Source organism: Dama dama, chromosome 25, assembly GCF_033118175.1.
Source record: "Dama dama isolate Ldn47 chromosome 25, ASM3311817v1, whole genome shotgun sequence".
NCBI classification, from domain to species: domain Eukaryota; kingdom Metazoa; phylum Chordata; class Mammalia; order Artiodactyla; family Cervidae; genus Dama; species Dama dama.
The window spans coordinates 36,996,774-37,018,310 of record NC_083705.1 but is presented as its reverse complement, the minus strand read 5'-3'; the positions used below and the strand labels follow the sequence as shown (position 1 = coordinate 37,018,310).

Below are 21,537 nucleotides of genomic sequence, written 5' to 3'. Positions count from 1 at the left end.
AAATACAAGTATAAAAACTAGATATAAGTTTCTTGTCCTTAAAGTTCTTGTAAAAATGTTTTAAAAAAGTTAATAAGTGCAATTTAAATTTATTGTGATGGATGATTTTTATTTTTCTGTACCCTAATAGTTGTATACAAGGTAAATATAGTGCTGACTATTACATATCACTGGGCTTCCCTGGTGGCTCGGTGGAAGAGAATGCATCTGTGATGCAGGAGATGTGAGTTCGATCCCTGGGTGGGGAACTTTTCCTGGAGAAGAAAATGGCAACCCACTCCAGTATTCTTGCCAGGGAAATTCCATGGAGAGAGGAGCCTGGTGGCCTATAGTCTATCGGGTCACAAAAGAGTCAGACAGGACTTAGTAATTAAACAGCAACAATTAGAGCACTGGTTTTTCTACAGTATGTAGTTTAAAGGGGTCCCTGATAGCTCAGTTGGTAAAGAATCCGCCTGAAAAGCAGGAAACCCTGGTTCTCTTCCTGGGTTGGGAAGATCCGCTGGAGAAGGGACAGGCTACCCACTCCAGTATTCTTGGGCTTCCCGTGTGGTTCAGCTGGTAAAGAATCTGCCCATAATGCAGGAGACCTGTGTTTGATCCCTGAGTTGGGAAGATCCCCTGAAGAAGGGAAAGGCTACCCGGATAGGACTTAACAACTAAAAACCAATTATAACACTAGCTTTTCTAGAGTATGTAGTTTAATATATAAATTATGTGTCTTGTGATTAGTGACTTAGTCTTCAAACCTAATTCTCCATTTTGTCTATGGTGATGAATCTGTATAATGTCTAATTTTATGTCATTTAGCCTTCACCCACTATAAATGGATCATTTACTTATTAAACCTATATGCTATAATTATTATATATAGCAACTCATGACACAATTCACTTCAACCACAAAAGTAAATCTAGAGGTTGATTTAGGGCAGGCAATACTAAACTGGTAATATGTTAATACTGAAACATTTCAAACTGTTGCCAACATGTATCCATATATTTATTTACAAGATTGCTAGGAGAAAACCTGTATACTCTCTGAGATTAAACCTTAAGATTTTAGAGAAACATTGCTCTAAGAATGTATTTCTTAGCTGCAAATTCTTGTTTATTCTGTAAAATCATTTCCTAAATTATGTCATGATTAATATGCAAGTTCAAATGTATTGTATTTTTTATTTTCTTCATTAGATTCTCAAATAAATATTTTATAATATTTCATATTTTAACCCCAAAACCCATTGCCTCTGATCCCTTTAAAAATCAACTGTTACAATATTAGTATAACTGATACCTAAAACATAGTCACAAAGTACCATGGGAATGACAAGATTTTCAAAATTAATCTTATCAAACATTAAGTACCTGGCAAATCTAAGATCTTCATCCAGACAAAAATCAAACATTTTTGTTTGATTCAAGCAAAAATAATTTCTTGAATGAAACAAAAGCAAATATTACAAATGAGCAGCAAGATTAATCCCTGTTCAGGTTGGTTTTTGTAAGTCAGTATCTCTTACCTCATCAGTTCAAGTAGCCCTGGATGCTTAGCAGTTGGCTTTTTAAAAAATAGCATTTAAGGAATAATTTTAGTGGAATTTATAAGGACTGGAAAGGAACTGGCTAAAAGAAATTAATGTAACAATAAATTTACTGAACAAATTACCAGTTAGGGATGTAGTATAGTTATGGCAGTGCCTCTGAATTTCTCATCACAGCACATATGGATAAGTAGCTAGAGATGTATAAATAAGGATATAAATTAAAATGCAAACATCATTTGTTGTGTTGATTCACTAAGTCTTATCCGACTCTTTTGTGACCCCATGGACTGTAACTTCTAGGCTCTTCTGTCCATGGGATTTCCCATGCAAAAACACTGAAGTGGGTTTCCTTTTCCATTTCCTTCTCTAGGAGATATTCCAGACCCAGGGATCCAACCCACATCTCCTGTTTGGCAGGCAGATTCTTACCATTGAGCCACGTGGGAAGCCTGCAAACATCATTAAGGAAGATTTAAATATATATGTAGAGAAGGGTACAGATATATTAATACATGTTTATGTGTTTAAGCAAGACTTAATACATATGCATTATACATATGTAAATAAGAACATAGATATAAATGCAAAAGTGGCTAAGGAGGATTCAAAATAGTATTTAAAATATAATTCATTTAAGAACATGACATGGAAAAGAAAGAAGATATAAGGAATTCACTCAACATTCTACATAATCATTATCTTAAATTGTTTAGTACCAATGTCAAATGTTAAAGCACAGCTGTTAATCCCAGACCCCAAAATGACTAGTATCAGTCATGTCTTGCATCCTCCTAATCTGGTTTCTCACTTTTGGCCTTCGCAATTTAACTTCTGTTTTTCTACAGCTATGCCTCTTATCAGTCTTGCCACTTTTTAGTGTCAGAGTTCAAATACTCTGATTTATAAATGACTTTTCACTTTAATTGGCATGCTGTGACTATAGGTCTCTTTTCCTTGGAATTTCTCTTCCCTGTTTTCTATAATCTATATACCATAAGGTATTAAAACGTGGTTTAGAACAGAAATTACAGAGTCAAATAGATATGCAGCCTAACCTTGATTGTACAATCTACTAAAGGTGTGAGAATGATTAATTGGTTTAACCACTAAAGATTTCAGTTTTCTGAACTGCAAAATGGAGAACAATGTTTACTTCATTCTTATGCTGCAAGAAATAAATAAGATAGCATTTCTCAAAGTGCTAGGGCTTGTATACTATAAGCATGTATACTATAAGCATGATAATGTAGACATAGGGCGCTTTTTTCTTATAATGGCTTCTCACTTCTTTATAACTTTCTTTGTATGTAAATATACTTTTCTTTGTTTTGTTGAGATGGATGAAAGTTTTTCGAGAACTTTAACATTGTTGTTCAGCTTCTCAGTCATGTCCGATCCTTCGTGACCCCATGGACTGCAGCACAACAGGCTTCCCTGTCCTTAACCATCTCCCAGAGCTTGCTCAAACTCATGTCTATTAAGCCAGTGATGCCATCAAGCCATCTCATCCTCTGTTGTCCCCTTCTCCTCCTGCTTTCAATCTTTCTCAGCATCGGGGACTTTTCTAATGAGTTGGCTCTTTGCATCAGGCGGTCAAAGTATTGGAGCTTCAGCTTCAGTATCAGTCCTTCCAATGAATATTCAAAGTTGATTTCATTTAGATTTGGCTGGTTAGATCTCCTTGCAGTCCAACGGACTCTCAAGAGTCTTCTCCAACACCACAGTTCAAAAGCATCAGTTCTTCAGCACTCAGTCTTCTTTGTGCTCCAGCTCTCACATCCATACACGACTACTAGAAAAACCATAGCTTTGACTATATGAACCTTTGTCAGCAAAGTAATGTCTCTGTTTTTTAATATGCTATGTTTCTCACAGCTTTTCTTCCAAGGAGCGAGTGTCTTTTAATTTCATGGCTGCAGTCACCATCTGCAGTAATTTTGGAGCCCAAAAAATAAAGTCTCTCACCGTTTCCATTTTTTTCCCCATCTATTTGCCATGAACTTATGGGACCAGATGTCATGATCTTAGCTTTTTAAATGTTGAATTTTAAGCCAGCTTTTTCACTCTCTTATTTCACTTTCATTGAGAGGCTCTTTAGTTCTTCTCTTTCTGCCATAAGCATGGTATCAACTGCATATCTGAGATTATTGGTATTTCTTCCAGCAATTTTGATTCCAGCTTGTGCTTCATCTAGTGCAGCATTTTGCACAATGTACTCTGCATGTAAGTTAAATAAGCAGGGTGACAATATATAGCCTTGATGTCCTCCTTTCCCAATTTGCAACCAGTCTGTTGTTCCATGTCCAGTTCTAACTATTGCTTCTTGACCTGCATAAAGATTTCTCAGGAGGCAGGTCAAGTGGTCTGGTATTCCCATCTCTGTAAGGATTTTCCACAGTTTGTTGTGATCCACACAGTCAAAGGCTTTGGAGTAGTCAAGGAAGTAGAAGTACGTATTTTTCTGGAACTCTCTTGTTTCTTTGATGATCCAATGGATCTCTGGTTCCTCTGCCTTTTCTAAATCCAGTTTGAACATCTGGCAGTTCTTGTTTCACCTACTGTTGAAGCCTAACTTGGAGAATTTCACGCATTACTTTGCTAGCATGTGAAATGAGTGCAATTGTGCAGTTGTTTGAACATTCTTTAACTTTGCCCTTCTTTGGAACTGGAATGAAAACTGACCTTTTCCAGTCCTGAGGCCACTGTTGAATTTTCCAAATTTACTGGCATATTGAGTGTAGCACTTTCATAGCATTATCTTTCATATCTTCAAGGTCAAATGACACTGTTGAGATTCCCTATTGACTAAGGATTATCTTTTATGGTTGCTATCTCTTTATATCATTTATATTCATAATATAGAAAAATTTATCATCTTTATAGTTGAACATAAGACTTATTTTCTATGCTCTACATTAGAGTTAAACATGGAAAAATATTAAATAAATGTGAAAGAAAACAGGAGCCAATTTTATAAGCAAAAGTGTAGCCAAAAAGAAAAAAAAAAAAAAACTAGAAGAGGCAAATTGCAAATGAAGGAGAGGATTTTTCAAATTTTAATAATTTATTTATTTGGCTGCATTGGGTTTACTTGCAGCATGTGGGATCTAGTTCCCTGACAAGCGATAGAACCCAGACCTCTGACATTAAAAGCTCAGCGTCTTAGCCAATGGGCCACCAAGGATGTCCCAGGAAAGATATTTTGTTCAACATTATAATGTAACAAGTTTGACTTTGATAGATTAAATACACACACAGAACCAAACCAGTACATCCAGTGGTATTTAAAGAAAAATGAGTAAGATGTTACAATTTTTCTTCATTAAATGTGCTTAGCACTACACATATTAAGTAGTATATTTCCTATCATTATAATTATACAATTATATTCCATTTATGGATACCTAAAAATAATCCCTTTACTCTTTTAATAATGACAACTGCTATTTTTGGAAGATACCTAGAGAGAATTTAAAATAAAAATTATTTGCAAACTTAAATAATAGTTGGCACCAATGATGAATCATATTTTGGCAGCAGTGTTATTTAGTGCTTTTTATAACTATTCACTCAGTCAGTAGTGAGTTTATATGAGCTTCTGTTTTTTTTCTTCACCCCTAATATCTTTGTATTGTGTTTATGTTTTGCTTCTTCAGTGATAAGAAAAGTGACATCTATAATCAATGAGAATACATAGATTTAAAAAGTGAGTTGATCAAACTCCTTGATTTATTTTTAGATATCAGAAGTTCCATCTAGAACATTTCTCAAAATTTTGATGATAAGTAGTTAGGTTACAACAAATTATTGTGTCTGGTCTGTTCAAGGCACCAGAAATAAAGTATAGAACAAAATCCAGACAAATTTGTTGACCTAATGGCATTGGCATTTACATTCCAGTGGGGAAAACAGAAAAATAATAAGTGACAAATGTATGTGTGTTTGTGTGTGTGTGCGGGCCCATGTGTGTGTGTGTGTGTGTGTGTGTCTGCTGTTAAATTCTTTAAAGATAAAATATAAACCAATTGAGTAATATATTAGGGTGGTGAGGGAAGGCTTCTGTGAGGCAGAAACCTTTAAGCCAGTATAAATGAAATGAAGGACAGATCCAGGTGAAAACTAAGTCTCAAAGAAAAGAGTGAAAAGAATAAAGAATGGAGCAAGGAAGGGAGGGAAGAAAGTATGGAGGAAAACACATAGGAATAAACCACAAAGGATAGAAGAAAAGACATTCTTCTTAACATAGGCTATAAACCCCTCTAGCCTTCAAACACAAAGCCTGAGCTTCAGTTATTAGGAGATAAAAATGTATATTAAGATGTCAATGTCATTTCCACAATAATAAACTATGGTTAATAACAGAACAGTCTGGGAAAGAGGAGGGTATTTGATTTATGCCAAAGTTAAAGTTTTGTGAAAGTCTCATAAAATTTGCCTCTTACAAAATGTGAAACATAAGAGAAGGCAACTCTAATGCACAGTTAACTAATACTTTATTAAAAAGAAAATATGAGAACTTAAAAAGCAAATCTTTGTCAATATATATGCTAAAAATATTCACCATTGTTTCAGTTCTTTGTGAGTGCAGAATTATGTATTTATATCAAAATGTATGCTTTTAAAATTAAAATAAAGCTAAGTACACTTAACTTTGGAAATCAAAACTTCTATTTCACAGATTTTTATTTTATATTTACATCTTTCTATGGTAAAGTTTAAAGGGCTATCTTTTCCATGATCTTTTCACTAGATGGAAGTACTATCTGAAATAACACTGCATGTCATACATATCTCATTTGCATTCATATTCATGTAACATGTCTTCATGTTTAACCACACCTAAAATTGCATGTCTTGAACACAGTAAATGTTAAAATCATGTTGAAAGGGAGAAGAAGTTATCCTAAGTAACAGGCATATTTAAAAGAACATAGTACTGTGATTTGTGTGTGTGTATTTGGATGTGTACCTTTGAAATAAAATGTCTCAATATACACCGAGTAAGATCTAAAAATAGATGCTATAACATATACACCACCACCACCACCCCCTCCCCCGCAGAACATTTCCTGTAAATAAAATTTAGTTGTAGAAACAGGAACATAACATCTGATTTTATATCCACAGAAGCAAAATTTTCTCTTACCAGTTAAGGAGGATAATTAGATCATTCTAACATAAATATTTAGAACTTTTTTGGCAAAACGTGGGAAACACAGTGTAAAGTAGTATGAATGACTTACAACCATCTCATTTAGAGACACCCAGCAATCTGGTGGGAAGTCCTGCAGCAGTGGTACCAGGAACTGAAGACAGCCGTCCCAGTGGCAGAGGAGCAGCATCATGCCAATGAGGTTAAAAATTCTCACCACAGCGCTGGCAAGATCATAGGTCATGTGGAAAATCTGTTGACCAAAATAAAATCAATTCTTATAATCAATGTTTTAAAAGTTAAGAATACTACCAAGGTCAGTAGACTATCTGTGCTAGATTTATACACTAACTCTATTATATGGTGCTCAGAGTCAATTTCATAAACTGTCTCCCTTTTGGACCTTTAACATTGTGTTTTCTAAAGTGATCTCACTTTTTGGAGCTATCTCAAAATCTAACATGGGAAGAAACACAGAAATTTGGCTATTTTGACACCAGCTAATATCAGAAGCTAATTACAAATAGTCAGATCCATGTAGCTCCATCCTGATTTATCTATCTGATTAAAAAAACCACCATAATGTACGCAGTATTACTTTTGATGTATACAGGACTGTGTGTAGTTGGCTGGGCCCAACTGGATTGTCTGTTGAGCTCTTATAATTACTATACCTCAGCAAGCATAAACTTCACATGTGAACGGTTGCTGAGATAGTTATTTATTTAATATTTATTTTTTATTGAGATAACACTGGCTAGTAACATATGTTTCATATATGTGACATTATACGTCTACTTCTGTATACATTACAGCTATAACCTTCTGTGACTTTGAGAGTGTAAAGTTTTTGTTTTTGTCTTTTAAGACAGGAAATTTTTTAAAAAATTCATAATTTGCCAAGTAATCTGAATTTGAAATTGATTTGATTTCCAGGGTTGTAGCTAACAGAAAGACCATTCTGACCCACTAGCAATATGTTTTAAGTGGTACTTATGAGTCAGCAGAATAAAAAATAATCAAAATATGTTTTAAAGGTAGTGCTTTAATATTATTTTCACCAAACTAAACTACAAAATAAGTCAGTGGAAGGCTACTGTGCTTTACATTTGCCCAGATCAGAACATTATGTTGTTCATATGACTTCATGGTAAGGAATGAGCTGGTTACAAATACTCACTGAATTCTTTTTTATAATATTATAGTTCTAGAATTCTGTCCAGTTGGAGTCTAATAACTCTAGAGAGAATAGCTGGAAGAATATTTGATTAAGATAAGTTGATTCAGAATACCAAATCCTGCCCTAATATTTGCATAATTGTCCACCAGAAGTACAATTTTTTTAATATTTTCCCCAGGAGCAATGCATAATCCACCCTGCTCTTAAAAAGGTCAAATCCTAGACTGTGCTATGTGAATATATCCATAAATTAGCAGAGTAATTCCACAGTGCTTCCACATTCATACTTGATAAGTTGAATTCAAGGTCCTCTCAATCTAATAATCATCTATGAAATCAGTGAGCCTTAACCTATCCTTAAGTATTTGGTTTTCTTTACTATGGTTTACTTAACCAAAAAATCATCTAGAGTAATTCAAGACTTCTCATGGAATATATTGATCTGTTCTTTTTGGTTTCACAGATGGGAATCATTTAGAGGTTAGGTTGCTTCTATGATCTCAGTTATCAATTGAAGGTTTCAAATATGCTTTCAGAATTCTTATTATTGTAACATTAAGAAAATCAAATGGGCCAGAAGAGGCTCTCTTGACACAGAACATTCTTATTTTTAAGGTATTAAAATAAGGTCAGGTTCTTTGGTTTATCTTTATATATTTGTACTTGCATAACCTGTCATGTCTTTTAAGATGGGAGTATCTCTATGTCATGTTGACACAGAATATAAGAACACAAATAATTAGCTACTCAGTTCATTTCCCACCTAACATATATCCAGAATTCAATATGTGCTAGTCCTAATCAGGGGTAAAATAAGAATTTTAAGAGTCCTTTTGCACCTTTGGTAATTCTTACCTTGAAAGTTATCCAGATTAGCCTACCATACTTTAGGCAAAGTGCAGAAGGTTCCATCTGGTGTATGTGAGAAGACTATGCTTCACAGAGGTCTTTTTGAACACTGACAATGACTACAGTCATTGGAGTGATTTTATCAGTTCCTACTCTAACCAGGAACTTATTTGAATGGCCAGCCCATAATCTTCAGAAGAGTCTACCAATTGGCCTCTCATCTTTATTGGTCTGTATCCATAGTCAAAATGCAGTTACCTACTCCTCAGTTTCCCATACCTATTACCAGATCCTCATGCTCTTGAGTGTTTGGGGGGGTGGTGGTGGTGTTTTCTTCTTTCCACTGTTACTTCCAAACTCCTACACTGTCCATGAATTCTCTTGTACCCTCAGCCTCATTATAGAATTCTTCCTCTCCTTCTCTACTTTTCCTGAGATGTGTGACTGCACCTCATCATCATCTTAAAAACTCAGCTCCTTTGGTAACTTTCTCAAATACAGTTGATTCAGCTCTTTCATACTCCATAAGCCTTAGATTTTGATGACAATGCCCTCATTTTCTCAGGTCTCCTTCACCACTTTCAGATGTCTAGGCATAGCAAAAAAAAAATTCCTTCTCTTCAGTGCCCACTCTATCTAGCTGTTCCACCTGTACCTTTCCCTCATTTCTAGCATCTTAACAACCTCTCAGTCTCTACTCTCCACACATCTCCATTTATTAAAGGCTGTGTTTTTCCACTGTCTTTTTTCTGCAAAATGTTAATTTCTGAATAATCAAAACGGGCACTTTCTATACCTAAGCCAATGAAAATTACTGGGTAGGAAACTGTAGATTCTGTTTAATATTTTTTTAGAGGATAGTAACCCTATTTGAAGACTTCAGCTATGGTTATGCACTTCTTTATTCTTAGCATCTATGTTTTTCCCTCTTAGCACCAAAATATCCTATTTTTTCCCCTCTTTTCTTAGGTTCCCAAAGACCATGGCCATGCTGCTGGATTTCAGCTTAAATGTTACCTTTCCGAAGGAGACACATTCTTATGCCTCAGTTCCCTCACCTCTGATCCCTCATGCTTTCCAACAGACATATATACACAGTTTTTCTTACTGACTTTTTCCTAGTATCAAAAGATGTGTCTTTTGATATTAATCTGACCTTCTTTTCTTCTTCAGGAACCTAAATAATTAGTTCAAAGCTCTTAATCTATGAGTGCACACTTTTTGTAAAACGCTGAAAAAAATGAATTAATGTAAAAATTAAAATTTAAAAGCAAATACATCTGTAATAACAGTCAACTGCAAAGCCTCTTGGATGTCTCAGGAATATCAAATTACTATAATTACTAGATTATGCTTTCTTCAGAATTGCTAACTTCTACATTGATTATACTCCACATATTTAGAAATAATAAAATTTCTCATCTCAAAAATGTTTTAAACTGAAAGTGAATCTTCACTTCCCAGGTACTTTCCTACTTTTTTTTTTTTCCTTTATAACCTTCTTTGTTCACCTTCTCAAAAAAGTCTCTTCACTGAAACTTCGAGACAGAAAGAGATCTGGCCTGCTCTAGAGTGGATAAACTGGTTTTCTTTCCATAGTTACACATGCAAATTACCACCTGGTGCAAAATCTGATTTCCTGAAGGACATATTTGTCATAGCTACACGGTGCTTCTTCCCTCTCCCTCTTCCCTACATATTAGGGGAACGTAGAGATATTTAAAGCTAACTCCATTTCCCTACATGTGGAATTGAAACTTTAAAAAAGTATGTGCATCTATTTAAGCATTCTTTTTGAAGTTGTACGGATATCCTATCATTGCAGCTATAGAGAAGGTTATCTCTTACCACGTGACTTCACAGTGAACTAAATAGTACTTATATAGTCAGAACAACTACATACTTACAGAAGTATAGTTATGGAATAGACTGTATTAGTCATCAGTCATTGTCACTAAAAATACACAGCTGACTCTGCATGTCTTATTTTGATCATATCCATGTAGTTCTTTAACAAATATAGTGAAGTCGCTCAGTCGTGTCCGACTCTTTGCGACCCCATGGACTGTAGTCTATCAGGCTTTTCTGTCCATGGGATTTTCCAGGCAATAGTACTGGAGTGGGTTGCCATTTCCTTCTCCGGGGTATCTTCCCTACCCAGGGATCAAACCCGGGTCTCCCTCATTGCAGACAGACACTTTACCATCTGAGCCCACCAGGGAAGATTTAACATATATATATATATATATATGTGTGTGTGTGTGTGTGTGTTTCTCATTATATACAATGAAAAAGAAATAAATTTTAGTCATTGCTGTTGTAAAAAAATTGTCATGTTTCCTAACTATGTTTTATCTTGACTAAGGTAAACTTGACTATCACTATCGAAGTCTTATCTTGACTAGATTGTAGAAATTTGTTTCATTTCTTTGATACTGTAAAATATATCAGCCATTTCCTATTGTACATATTTTTACACAGGATTTTAATTCCTTTAACCCAAAATTTAGAAAAAGTATTTCTTCATGAAAAAATTGTTCTTTGTTAGCCTTACTAGCCCGAGGAAGAGCAGAGATTATGAATTATGAAGAAAATATGGGGAAAGTAATATAATAATATGAATTCTTTTGACGATTTTTGGTGGGAAACAAAGAAATAGTTACAGTGTAAATCATGAAAGTACAAACCTTGAAAATGGAAGCACAATGTCTAGTGGTACAGAGTTTTGCTCAGCAAAAATTTTCTTTTCTCCCACAGAGGTTACTCATCTAACAATGAATTTGCATAATTGGGTCAGTGTTAATGAGTACCTAACTGAGACGAAGCATTTCTTCTATGATCGCTCATTTTCCTTGGAATTTAAACTCAATATAATCTCACAAATGGAAATAGGTCAGAAACAAAAATGCTTATGATAGGTTACATTTTGTTAATTGAATATACCCAAATCTTCACATTTTTAAAACTCCTTAGGAAAAAATGGTACCTCTTTTTAACTTACATGAGGACTGCATAGTGTAACAGAACATCTAATTATTGGACAGGGCCCTAGAGAAATGAAAGAGCAAGCATAATCCCCATTTGCATAATTTACTTTAATAAGAAGTAGCTTACACATTGGGAAAATAAAATTACGAATGAATATTGAAAATGACCCTATTAAGAAGAGAGTTGAATGGATTAGTACTACAGAAAAAAAAATGAAATTAATTAAAATTAAACAATTTAAGATCATTATTCCTCTTTTACAAATTTCAAATGACTGTAAATGTAGACAATATATACAAATTGTGCAACTACTAAAATACATAGATGAAGAAAATAAAAACAAACACATATTGTATGATGGACCTTTAAACCTTATTTTAATGATGGTTGTGTGAAGGCTATCTTCTGCTTAATATACCTTTATTTCATTAAGTCAGGACTTATTTTCATGAAGTTAGCACTAACATATTGATTTAATGAAATATGTTTAATATTCTTCTGAACTTTTTTCCTGTAAAATTAAAGATTTATAGTTATTTTTAATAAAAATTTTAATAATCCCTTTTTATTGTCTAGTATATGGGTATAACAAAAATCAAGAAAATCATTAAGTGGCTATGTAAGTGTGTGTATGTGTCTTTTTATGTGTAGAGAATGAAGGTGAAAAAAGTCAGACTAATTGGAATATTCTATCAAGTCTGCATAGCTCTTGTGAATTAATTTAAATGATATTTCCCTAACATTGTGTTTTTGGGAGAGGTTTAGGGAATACTTCATTTAAAAACTAACATAATGCTAGTAACAATCCCATATATTTTTTTATAATTTCTCATCAGTCTTTTGTTTGCTCTCTCTCTTTTTTGTCTGTCTTACCAAACTCGTAGTATCTTACATGCTTCAATAAGTACAAATGTAGTTATCTCTGCATTTTGAGCTACAGTTAAAAGTATTCTACTTTTTATTACCATGTAGCTAATTTCCTCAGCATACAAAATCCATCGCATGAATTTATGTTTTTTGAAGGGTAAAAATATACCATAAAAAGAAATGGAGAAATGTACCTAATACTGGTAAGAACAAACGCTTTATTTTGAAGGCTTCAAATCAGTAATTTGTGTTTTAAAATTCATCTATTTAAGGAACACACTTAAAACAGAGAGAAGACCACTGCAGTGTACAATCTCTGGTAACTTAACAATAAAAGCAAATGAAGCAAGGGATGTTTCAACTCATTTTATATACTCTGTAAGCTGTTTCCCCATAGATAGTTATTCTATAAATATTACATAGTCAATAAACAGCTACTGAAATGCTTAAAAATTACGAAGTAAGGAGGTGACATATTTTTCCATTCTACTCATTTATCATCCAGAAAGAATTTTTGTATTAATCCCCAGTTAAATAAATTCTATTAAATTGTCCACCTGACATGTATAAAATTCATAATATATTTCAGTGGTCTCTTGCTAACATATTTTAAGTATACTCCCAAATAATATTATATATTGTTATAGCTTCCATCTTCTATACATTCTGTGAGAAAGAATCTACTTCAATATTTTTGGCCTCACAATCATGAAATTTGTTAAATTCACAAGTGATGATGAGTGTTTGGCATCTCAAACAACTTTTTTGGCTTAAAATATTGAAAACTGTAGTGTTCATAGTGTGATAAAAAAAATCTTTAAAATTTGTCATGTACATTTGCATGGAATGTTAAATTTCTTGGTATATAATATATGCTTTTCAAATCTTTTAGCAATTATTTTATTAAATAACAAAGTTAATATGAAATCAAATTACACTTACTAGCCAAAAGTTTTGCCAAGTAAAGGACTTAAAGAACTTGTCTATTGGGCAAATGCATAACTTCATAAGACTGAAGTTCTGCATTAATCAGTTTCTAAAAATTTGCCTTGACTTTTCCATTAAAAAAATGGGGTAAAAGAGTTCTGAAATACATAGTACATGCAAAATTCCACAAACTTTTACTTTACAAATTAAAAAGTACATTTTTTAAAAAAGTGAAACACACAGGAAAGTCAACATCTCACACACACACACACACACACACACACACACACACACGTCACATCAAAGAGAAGCCAGAGGTAAAATACTATTTTATGTAAGTACTTTGTTGATTAAACAAATAAAATAAAATATAATAAAACTAATTGTAACAAATATATGGTAAAATAAGACAAGGTAGAAGCCATTATATTTAGATAAATTGCATAATGTGCTTCTCGACATCTGCAGCCTCCATTCATCAATCATAGTCTAGACAGTTCATGTGCAACCAGCACATACCCCCATTTGCCAGAAGTCAACAGGGGAAGCAACATAAAGGGAAGCTAGCTTCTGGGGGAAAAAAAAAACTGTTAAGTTGAAAATAATGCTTCTTCATAATATTTTAATGGTGGCCATCAGTTACATCATGCATTGGTATGTCATCTAGGTAATTAGATGAGCCAGCTAAGTTCAAATTACTAATTTATTTGAGTGGATTTGTGTCAGTGATGATGTGGAAAAGAAAGTGGTGCTGGTTCACTGTCTTGGCAAATGCCTTGGAAAGAAATCACTAAATCACTAAATACATGATTTGTGGCATGAAGCCAATAAAATAAAACTATGAATCTTAGTGAATAAACCACACCTTGTGCCATTTGATGAAACCTAATAAGTGAGAAGGGGCTTCCCTTGTGGCTTATCTTCCCAGTGGTGAAGACTCCTCCTGCCAATGCAAGAGCTGCAGGAGATGTGCATTTGACTCCTGGGGCAGGAATATCCTCTGGAAAAGGAAATAGCAACCCACTCCACATTTCTTGCTTGAGAAACTCCATGGACAGAGAAGTCTGGCAGGCTAGAGTCCATGGGGTTGCAAAATGTTGGACACAACAGAGCAACTAAGCAAAAACACAATAAATAAGAAAGATATATTATTACTGCAACTTCCTAAAAAGAAACTAAAACTTTATTATTATTTTTTCGTCATGCTACATGGCTTGTGGGATCTTAGTTCCCTGACCAGGAATCAAACTTAGTCACCCCTGCGGTGGAAGTGTTGAGTCCTAACCACTGGATCACCAGACAATTCTCAGAAACTAAAACTAAAAATAAACAAGAGTTGGCAAAGTTGTTAGCAACTACAAGAAACATTTGAGTAAGATTTGATCTATTGGAAAATAGCATGATGTCATATTAACTAGTTGGACAACTTTCAGAACTAAATATGCATTATAATGCTTCATCAATTCACAGGATACTACATCATGATATCTGGTAGACCACATGAAGTGTTGAAAATATTTAAGTATCAGATTTATTGTAAGAATCACATAAATTGATATATGTGGCATGCTTAGTCACTTCAGTCGTGTTTGACTTTTTGCGATCTTATGGATTATAGCCCACTAGGCTCATCTGTCCATGGAATATTCCAGGCAAGAATACTGGAGTGGGTTGCCATGCCCTCCTCCAGGGAATCTTCCCAGATCAGGGATCAATCCCATGTCTCCCCTGTTTCCTGCACTACAGGCCAATTCTTTACCATTGAGCCACCAGGAAAGCCCAATATATGAAGAAATAACCTTAAAAGCAATAAGCTATTTTTGTATAAATTTGATTTTTCTTATAACCCAAAAACCACCTATCAAATAATGGCCCTATGCAGAAAACTATGCTAAGCTCAGGATTCTCTGTTGCTCATCGATCACCTCCACCACACACTCACACACACCTGTTTTGTCCCCCGCCACCACCCAGACTTCTCCCACCTGTTTTAAGAAGGACTCATTTTTCTCTAGACCTACTGAATTATTGTTTCCTTTAATTATATTAGTATTACTATTATTGTTTCCTTTAATGCATCTTCCAGTATTCATACTTAATCTCAGTTTTTACATTTATTTGGAGAGGGAAATGGCAACCCACTCCAGTATTCTCGCCTGGAAAATTCCATGGACTGAGGAGCCTGGTGGGCCACAGTCCATGGGGTTACAAAGAGTCAGCCATGACTGAGTAACTGAGCACATACCTTTATTTGGGGTGGGAATGTGGTAAGGTCAGTAAGCACATGGGTGAGTCTATCTTTCTCTCTTACTCTGTTGAGAATAGCTTGTCTGGGTATAGAATTCTAGATTGAAAGGCACTTCCTTCACTTTATTTGAAGACTTGACTCCATTCCTTCTAGTCTAGTGAAACTGTATCTTTCTCCAATTATAAGTTTAATCTCTTGAGTGAAAAGATGATCATTTTTTATGAGGATAAATGAAAACTTCCCCAATTCTTTACATGTGTGTGTGTGTGGGGCGGGGGGGGGGGGGTGGCGTGCACATTGTGAGAGATGGGTTAGGCCTTAAATACATTCTGAAGTGACACGACTGAAGTGACTTTGCTTAGAAAGCAAAGACATCCCTTGCTTTCTAAATCCAACTATAAACGTCTCAAAGCTTTCACAGTACAGACTGGTTCTCATGTCCTTTGCAGACTCTTTTGCAGCACATTCCAGAATGCAATTTTCTCTCCTTGTGCCATCTCTCATTCTGCTCCCTTTGGTTTTCAATCTTTTAAAATCTTTGAGTATTTTCTCTTCTCAATAAGAGTCTTCGGCTCTTGTTCCCTTCTGTGTTATACGTGCATTTCCTTTTTTCATTTTGATTCTTCGATTGTCTTGGAGTTTAAGACAGGCAGAAGGCCCAGCTATGTGTCTTATCTATCTTCTGGAATCAGGATTCTTTATTTTATAATGTGCCTTTCTGTGAACCTCTAATATAAAATAACTTGTTTCAGTCACTAAATTGTATCTGACTCTTTTATGACCCTTTGATCTGCAGCCAACAGGCTCCTCTATCCATGTGATTTCCCAGGCAAGAATACTGGAGTGGGTTGCCATCTCCTATTCCAGATAAAAGAACTTACACAAACCAAGTCATAATTGCATATTCTTTTTGGATTGACTGATTTGTTCTAATGATCTCTCAATCTAATCAAATGCCAAAAAATTACTGACTAGTTTATCTTTGTAGCATATTTTTCAGCCTAAGTTGCCATCTATCAATAAGTATCCTTGTAAATAATTTGTATTTCACACACTTATATTTAAACATATACTTAGAATCACTTTGTCAAGTCCCTCTTCCACTCACAAAATCATGTTAGGCTTTGTTGTAATTGATTGAATTTGTGTTTCTCATTGTTTTTTCAATATTACTTACCTCATATCGCCAACTCTAGTCTCATTGTCTTTGAAAATATAGTCTACTTGGTATCTAGACTTAGCATTTTATTGTTCGAACTTGATCATAGAAGTTCCCTGCTTGAACTTTTGCAAGAAATCCAGAGAAGCTTCATGATGTTCAAACTCTAAAGGTTCCTTTTGATCTGCCCTCTGTCTACCATTTCACTGTCATCTCTCACCCTTCCTCTGAAAGTATTTCATGCTTTGGGCAGACAAAAATGTTATAGTAGTACTGGCACTAGTGGTAAAGAACCTACCTATCAAGGCAGTAGATGTAAGGGACACAGGTTCTATCCCTGTGGCAGGAAGATCCCCTAGAGGAGGGCATGGCAACCCACTCCAGTATTCTTGCTTGGAGAATCCCTTGGACAGAAGAGCCTGGAGGGCTATAGTCCATATGGTCACAAGTAGTTGGACACGACTGAAGTGACTTAGTATGCATGCACACTTTCCACAACATGATTGCATCCCTTGACATAATATTCTCTCCTGGTATAGTTTTTTTCATTCTATCGCTTTTCTGACTGATGAACATATTCATACTTCAAAACTTGGCTCAAACATCACTTCCTCAGGAAAGACTTGTTTGATCTCTCCAGGGAAAGAATTAAGAGTTTCCTCCCACAGGATCTAGTCCACAACTCTTGAAGTTGTTTAACACTTGACTATAATTATGTGTTTATATATTTGTGTCCTCACTAGACTGTGAGCCCCTAGAGGTCAAGGACTGTATTCACAAAGCAAAAACTTAATACATGTTTACAAAGTAGAAGGAAGTGAATAAGAGAGGAAAAAAGGAAGGAAAAGAAGGATGGATGGTAGGGAGGAAGGAAGGAAAGGTGGAAAGGATGGAGAGAAGGAGGGACAGAGGGGAGAAAAAAGGAAGGTGTTACCAGTTTAGAAATAAGTGGCTCATTTTACTACATGGGAACCTTAGGATTATTATATATTTTTCCAATTTGTGTGTGTGTGTATATGACACAATGGAGATTTTTATTTGAAGAGAATCATCATGTACTTGTAATGAAATAAATTGATATACAAATTCATTTTTAACTTTGTACCCAGTAATTCCAGAATATCTCTCAACCTTTGTCACATCCTGGTTACACAATCAATGTCCATACAGACATTTTCATCATTGTAGCCTGTCCTTCATTCAAGCTTTAATTACCAAAATTTACTTCTTTAATGACATTTTTCTATCTAGTTTTTTCCCCTCACTGTATTACTCTCACTGAACTTTCTTTCAATTGTTTGAGATAAGCAGTCTTGGAAAAGTTCTATTTTCTTTCATTCTCTACCTGTTCATCATCACTTCCATCATTATACAGTCTGACACAAAAATCTATTATTTCAACCAATGTCTTATCAAAATAGTCAATTCTCTTCTCCTCCACTCTGTTCTCATGGTAATACACTGTTTCAAAATTAAATGACTGTCCACAAGATCACTCTTGTATATGAGCTTCTATATATGATAGAGAGAAGTCCCCAAATGTATAGCTAGCTCATGGTTTTAATATCAATAAGGTTGTCAAGGTTGTTTAGTGATATTGGCATGTTCTAGACCACACATGTCTGATTCTCAAACTTTACCAAGTCTCCCGAAGTCTACCATATCTTGCCTGTTCTTCTCATCACAAGAAAATGTTTAACTTCCAATTTTACTGAGAAATATTGTCATTTAAAAACATGTGACATCCATTATACTTTTTGTTTTACAGTATGGTATGTCTCTTTCTCTCTCTCTTTTTCCTATCTTTCTTATTTTACCATATGCTCAGTAAATATGCTTCATTAATTATCCCCTCTCTTCCTTCACAGATTCTTATCTACATTTATCTTCATCAACATTTAAGAATGTTTGTCTCCTACAAGTATTTTAAAAATTGTACATTGCAACTATAGTATCTTTTATAATATCTACTTCTCAAATACAATAAAAACATGTTAACACATTCTTTACTTTTTATCTTTATATTCAACTTATAAACACTTTGTAGGTGGCACAGAAGTAAATAATTCACCTGTCAACGCAGGAGATGCAAGAAATGAAGGTTGAATCCCTCAGTCAGGAAGATCCCCTAGCATAGGAAATGGTAACACATTCCAGTATTTTTGCCTGGGAAATCCCCATGGACAGAGGAGCCTGGCAGGCTACAGTCCATAGGACCACAAAGCGTCAGACATTATTGAGTGAAAGCATGCACACGCACGTCACATGTCTGGCAACCAAAAACATACAAGGTAAAATTGGCATAGATCGTTGTCGCAATGCATTAAAAAACTTCCAAATCTCATTTGCTTAACTTCACTTCATATTCACTAGGTTATATCTACTCCTTCTTGACACTGTTTTCTCTGATTTTGAGAATGCAATGTTCCTTACTACTCCTTGTTTACTCCCATTTATCTGATCAATTGTATTCAATGTCCTTAAGCTACACATTCCATTCTCTCACTGTGTGTTTGTATGTTTAGTGGCTCTGTCACGTCCAACTCTTTGTGACCCTTTGGACTGTAACCCACCAGGCTCCTCTGTCCATGGGATTTTCCAGGCAAGAATACTAGCGTGGGTTGCGATTTCCTCCTCCAGGGGATCTTCCGGACCCAGAGATCGAACTCATGTCTCCTGTGTCCTCCTGCATTTCAGGCAGATTCTTTACCTGCTGAGCCATAATTGAAATTACTATAAGTTTCCACTCCACACATTCTCTCTGAGGAATGCTTGTGTGTCCATAACATTATCTATCGGTTATAATCAGGGGAATCCATTCCTTGACCTCTACTGAAGACAGCACTCTTAATTTTAAAACTCACCACCCAGTTACTCTGAAGATGTCCAAAATGATATCTCCCACCGTCCACATTCCAGGCACATTCTCTGTAGGAACTAATACATATACAGCTTCAAAGTAGCTTTTTATCACAGTTATGCCAGATTTACTGTTTCCTCACCTTCTACATTCAACTGGTTACTATGTTCTTTAAGTCTCACCTTAGAAGTTCTTAAATTACAAATTCCTTAATTTATACAGTCTTCCTCTTTCACATGGGTTATTTAAAATCTTCCTAAATTATTTCCAACTCTTTAGATTTGCCCTCCTGTACATTGCAACCAGAATTTTTTCCTGAAACAAAAATATGATGCCATCACTTTCCTGGTTAGAAATCTTCAACAATCCTGCAATAAATCTGACTTAAAGGCTAAAGTCCTAAGTGTAGCATATACAGTCCTTTATGATCTGGTCACAGCTTACTTCTCAAGACTCATGTATCCCTTTCTCAGCCTCCACATCATTTACTTCTGATTATCATATTTAAACATACCCCTGTCTCTATTAAAAGGGAAATTTGATGGGAAGGGTTATATCTTAGAATCTCAAATGTCTTAGTATCTCAAATGCTTTGGCACACTATTAGTTAAAATAAACATACTGAATTACAGAATAGATGAGTGAAATTTACCACATGTTAACATTAATTCAGTTTCAGGTCTATATAAAATAAATAGCACACAAAGACTGCAATAAAGGTGTCATTAAAAAATGATTTGTATCATTTTAAAACATCTGAATGATTTCAGGCTGATGTTTCAGTTAAGTCCAGCTCAGTTCAGTCACTCAGTCATGTCCACCTTCTTGCAATCCCATGGACACTGTCCATTACCAACTCCTGGACTTTACTCAAATTCATGTCCATTGAGTCAGTGATGCCATCCAACCATCTCATCCTCTATCGTCTCTATGTCCTCCCACCTTCAATCTTTCCCAGCATCAGGGAACCCAGTGATTCAGTTCTTCACATTAGATGGCCAAAATACTGGAGAGCCAGCTTCAGCATCAGTACTTCCAATGAACACCAAGGACTAATCTCCTTTAGGATGGACTGGTTGGATATTCTTGCTGTCCAAGGGACTCTCAAGAGTCTCCTCCAAAACCACAGTTCAAAAGCATCAATTCTTCAGCACTCACCTTCCTTTATAGTTCAACTCTTATAACCATACATGACTACTGGAAAAACCATAGCTTGGACTAGACGGACCTTTGTTGGCAAAGTATGTCTCTGCTTTTTAACATGCTGTCTAGGTTGGTCATAGCTTTTCTTCCAAGGAGAAAACATCTTTAAAATTCATGGCTTCAAGCATCTTTTAATTTCATAGCTGCAGTCACTGTCTGCAGTGATTTTGGAGCTCAAAAAAATAAAGTCTCTCACTGTTTCCATTGTTTCCCCATCTATTTGCCATGAACTGATGGGACCAGATGCCATGATCTTAGTTTTCTTAATGATGAGTTTTAAGCCAACTTTTTCATTCTCCTCTTTCTCTTTCATCAAGAGGCTCTTTAGTTCTTCACTTTCTACCATTAGGGTGGTGTCATCTTCATATCTGAGGTTACTGATATTTCTCCCGACAAACTGGATTCCAGCTTGAGCTTCATGCAGTCCAGCATTTCCCATGATATACTCTGCATAGATGTTAAATAAGCAGGGTGATGATATACAGCCTTGGCATACTCCTTTCCTGATGTGGAACCAGTCTGTTGTTCCATGTCCAGTTCTAACTGTTGCTTCTTGAC

General features: G+C 35.1%; 1 protein-coding gene across 1 annotated transcript in view; it reads right to left on the bottom strand.

Moving 5' to 3' along the window:
• Positions 1 to 21,537, bottom strand: part of HCN1 (hyperpolarization activated cyclic nucleotide gated potassium channel 1) — a 436,515-nt gene that overhangs the window by 199,113 nt on the left and 215,865 nt on the right. Inside the window, exon 3 of the mRNA XM_061129721.1 lies at positions 6,790 to 6,951. Coding sequence (XP_060985704.1) covers positions 6,790 to 6,951 — 162 coding nt within the window. The remainder of the gene's footprint in view (positions 1 to 6,789; positions 6,952 to 21,537) is intronic.